This window comes from Impatiens glandulifera, chromosome 1, assembly GCF_907164915.1.
Source record: "Impatiens glandulifera chromosome 1, dImpGla2.1, whole genome shotgun sequence".
Lineage (NCBI taxonomy): Eukaryota > Viridiplantae > Streptophyta > Magnoliopsida > Ericales > Balsaminaceae > Impatiens > Impatiens glandulifera.
This window is the reverse complement of record NC_061862.1, coordinates 3,466,023-3,470,483: the sequence shown is the minus strand read 5'-3', so window position 1 is coordinate 3,470,483 and position 4,461 is coordinate 3,466,023. Positions and strand designations below refer to the sequence as shown.

Genomic DNA, 4,461 nt, shown 5'->3' with positions numbered 1-4,461 from the left:
CCATAACAAACACAACCAAAAATATAACTAAACGAGACCCCACATCTCGGTCACCTTCCTTGCGAGTTAAGAATTTGGATAATCGTCTTCACGAGAATGAATTTATCATCTATATCTTAACATGTGTGAAGAAGGAACTCGGTCTCTTTAAGCAAGATAATCTCTACCGATCTGTTAGGATTTGATCGCCGATAATGGCCTGGGGTCCGGCTAAAGGATAATCTCTGACAACGCTCAACGGTTGGTGCTAATCCGGTTAAGAATTAGTTATCACAAGCTGTCACAAACCCTTGAACCAAGTTCAAGTGCAGAAGTGGTTTGTTTCATATTGAAACAACACACACACATGATGGAAAGAGATGTGATTTGGAGAATGTCGGTTTGAAGGTTAGTAAGGCGGTAAGAATGATATGAGTCGGTTAGGATATAGAACCGGTATGAAATAAAGCACGAGACAGGTTTTTATGGATGTTCGGAGATAAAACTCCTACGTCACCCTTTCTTCTCAAACAACGAGAAGGATATTCACTAAGGAATACTCAAACATAATACACGATCGAGTTTTATTTACTGCTCGATAATCACTCTTACAACTCTTATAGAAATTGTAACACTTCACAAACACACACACAAGCTTTGAATCTTTTAGAGAGATAAGGACTTTTGATCACTTTGTAACTTGTTTTCTCTGTGCATGCGTATCTTGTTGTTCGCTCATAACATTACTTCTTCAGCTTCTTTAGCTTCTCCTTTTATAGATAAAATGTGACAACGGTCACATTTCTTCAACGGATACCTTTAGGATAATCCTTGAATCTGATTGATTGAGCAGAGGATCAACATAGCATTAAATGCGGTTTAGGCTTCCAAGGCATGGAGCAGACCGGCTTAATTTGTCTTTGCTTGATTATAGCAACTGTCGGTTGGACAGTTGCATGTACCTGGGAAGTTGCTCCTTTGACTTATACCAGAATGGTAACTGTTTTTCAGGCAATCTTCTGCAGCCTGCAGTGTATCATCACACTTGCATCAATATGGCAATATCACAGTCTGAGGCTTTGATGTCATCTTCTGTATATACCCAAAATGTTTGTTTGCACCAATTTGTAAATGGTTCTTTATTTGATATCCTTGACTTCTTTCTCTAAATAGTCTTCTCGTTGGATTTGTTCTTTGGATTTGGATTGAATACTTCATTCCAACTGATCATGTTAATAGGTTGTTCAGTTCAACCGGATAGCTTCAGGTTTTGGATTTGTCATTTGCTTCTTCTAGCCGGTTTGATTACTTGACCGGTTGTAGTTCTTGGCCGTTCCTGCACAATAAGTTTGTTTTGTTAAGTTCTTATTAACCGGTCAATTTTATCAAACACGATCATTTGAATGCTCGTAGCTTAGTCCCGGACACATTTTGAATCCAAGTTACCATGATTCATTAATATAATTAAGGTTTCTTCTATTTTCAAACAATATTTGAAACATAATTGGGAATAGTCCATCCCCAAGTAGCTTTTGTCAAAGCTCCCCACGCCACAAACAAATAAGGCACCATAAAGCATGACAAAGTAACATGCATCCCTTTCTTGTGACGGAAGATGACAAAAACATTGTTCGATGATCTCTTGATGGACATAGCATGATTATTATCATAATTCCCTAGGAGAAGTTGATAAGACTATTCCCCAACATGCATAAGACTATTGTGATAGTCTATCCCCACCTATGAATAATTGTTATTTCAATATCAGCATTTGTTGTCATCCAGGTTTTTATCATTATACCTTATTATACATTAGGGTATGAATTTTAAATGTTCAACCTCGAACCCACGTTTTCCAAAAACAAATTTTGTTTTATTCTAACTCAGTTCGATAAAGACATTTTATAAACATGAAAATTTAAGATACCCCAATTTATAAATAATATTATTAATTTATAATAATATTAAATAATATTTTGAATTTTTTAATTTAAAATAATCTAGAGGGGAAGTTAAGCTTAAATTAGGATTAATTATTATGATAATTAAATCATAATTAGAAAACTTAAAGTTATTATGACGTTTTTTAATTTCTGTTTAAGAAAATTGGTAGAGTCAGTCGAGGAATTAATCGTTTTTCTCTAAGATTTTTTTTTTTTTGAATTAAGGAAACTAACATTATCATGACACCCACAACAATGAAACTCCGAGTCCATTCAAATCGCCTTCGGTGGGTATGGAACCCGTGACATGTTTGGTCTCTTTGGCTGACTTTTTCCATCGGGTTACTCTAGTGCGTTCTTCTATAAAATTTACGAACTAAATAACTTATTGAGTAATTTTTTTCATTCAGTGATTTTTCATTTTGCTTAAACAATTTTTATCATATTTTTAATATACGTCAATCATTTAAAAAAAAATTAATACTTTATAATTAACCTCTCTCTTTTTATATATATATATATATATATATATATATATATATATATATATATATATATATATATATATATATTATAAAAGATGAAATATCACAATAAAATTAAAATTCAAATGGGATAGTATGTTTTAAAAATAAAAATAAAAAACCACAATAAAACCAAGATCGGGAATTAAAGTAGATCAGGCAGGAATGTTGGTAATATCGTCAATAAACCGGCCTAAAGACAAATAGGATGAACCGCCTTCCTGGACCGCCTTCCTGCTCTTCTCACTCATCTCCTTAACCCTCTTCCGCCTATCTTGATTCTCTATGCTATTTTCTTCATCCATCAGCTGCCTTAACGCGTTTTCAATAATCCCAGCCTCCACAACGATATCCTCTCCACCCTTAGTCCAATTTTTCCTATAATCCATCTTAATCTCCACCGCCAGGTCCAGCACTTTAATCATCTGAAACGCATTCGCTTGCTGCTCTGCATACAATGGCCAAGACGCCGTCGGCACTCCAAACCACAAACTCTCCATTGTTGAATTCCACCCACAATGCGTCACAAAACCCCCCACCGCCTTATGCCCCAGCACGTCCACCTGAGGAGCCCAACCGATCACCTTCCCGATCTCCGCCGTCCGGGTAAAGAATCCTTCCGGCATAACCTCTTCCAACTCCAACACATTGTATTCACTGGTTAACCAAGGCTTTCCGCCGCTCGACGTTGGAGGACGCCTAACTGACCAAAGGAATCGATGGCCGCTGCGTTCTATGGCTATGGCCATCTGTTTCACCTGGGCATCTTCGAAGCTGCCCATGCTCCCGAAACAGAGGAATATTACAGACGACGGAGGCTGCTGGTCTAACCACTGCACAATATCATCGCGTTTTTCTCCGACACTCTTGTTTAGATTGAGAATCGGACCAACTGGGTAAATTGGTGGGGATCCTTCATCATTCAATATAGCTTCTATTGCTTCCGGCTCCACATCGTAGAACGTGTTCACTACGATCCCCTTTGCCCTTCTCAAACTCCTAACGAGATCTAAATACGCAGCTGACCCACCATTCTTATCCATCACCCTCCACGGAAGAACCTTAGCCGGAAACGGAATTGGGAAGGCCGGCACATCCAATTCAGCGTCCGACCCATTGAAATCGGTGATGTCCTGTCCATTATCGCTTAACGTGAGTAGATGGTTAGAAAGTCCGAGTAGAGATGCATTAGATGGGAAGAATATATAGCTAGGAACTCGGAAATCCTGTTCGGCTACATCCATCATGCTAACACAGAACATGTCAACAAGAAAGGCGATTAGGCGGCCTGATCCAGAGCGTTTGATAACGTGTGTTGTGATTGCGTCTTGGATGAAGGGTATCTGGGTCCCGATGAAATTGGTAAAGGATGTGGCGGTGTTCTTCATGACCTCACGGGTTGAATCGCGTTCGTCCTTGGGGATTTCGATGAAACGTATTCTATCGGTGGAGATGGATTGTTTGATGGAAGTGATGTCGATTGGAGGGCCTTCGGGCATGTTGATGACGATGACATTTGCAGTAAGTCGAGTATCTCTGTCGACTAACAGCTTTGCCATCTCCAATAATGATACCAAATGGCCTATGCCTGGAAATGGAATGACTACTAACTCCATTAATCTTTCTTTTCTTCTTCCTTCTTCTGTCAAATCTTTCTTCTTTCTTTGAATATTTATAACAACTGTTTTCTTGCTTAACAAAACAAAGACCTTTAGTACTATCATTTTGCACCACAAAATATTTTATTCTATTATATAACATCTCTACGTCATTGATGATGATTATATAAAGACTTTAGTTAATAAAGACCTTTAAGACTTTGGTGTTACATATATAGGACATTCTTTGATACATTAGTTAGTAGAGAGATTTTGGGAAGTTAGTTTTTTTTAAAAAAATTAAAAAAAAAAAATTTTAAAAATATTAATATATAATGATAATTTAAAAAAAATTAAAATATATATATACAGTATTTTGATTAATAAATTAAATGATTTGATTAATAAAAATGTAGA

The 4,461-nt window shown here is 36.9% G+C and overlaps 1 protein-coding gene across 1 annotated transcript; it reads right to left on the bottom strand.

Moving 5' to 3' along the window:
- Positions 1–2,508: 2,508 nt before the first annotated feature.
- LOC124918852 (UDP-glycosyltransferase 71A15-like) lies at positions 2,509–4,117 on the bottom strand. Its single transcript, XM_047458918.1, has one exon. The coding sequence runs from the start codon at positions 4,060–4,062 to the stop codon at positions 2,602–2,604; it is 1,461 nt and encodes a 486-aa protein (XP_047314874.1). The 5' UTR covers positions 4,063–4,117; the 3' UTR covers positions 2,509–2,601.
- Between the last annotated feature and the right edge of the window lie 344 nt (positions 4,118–4,461).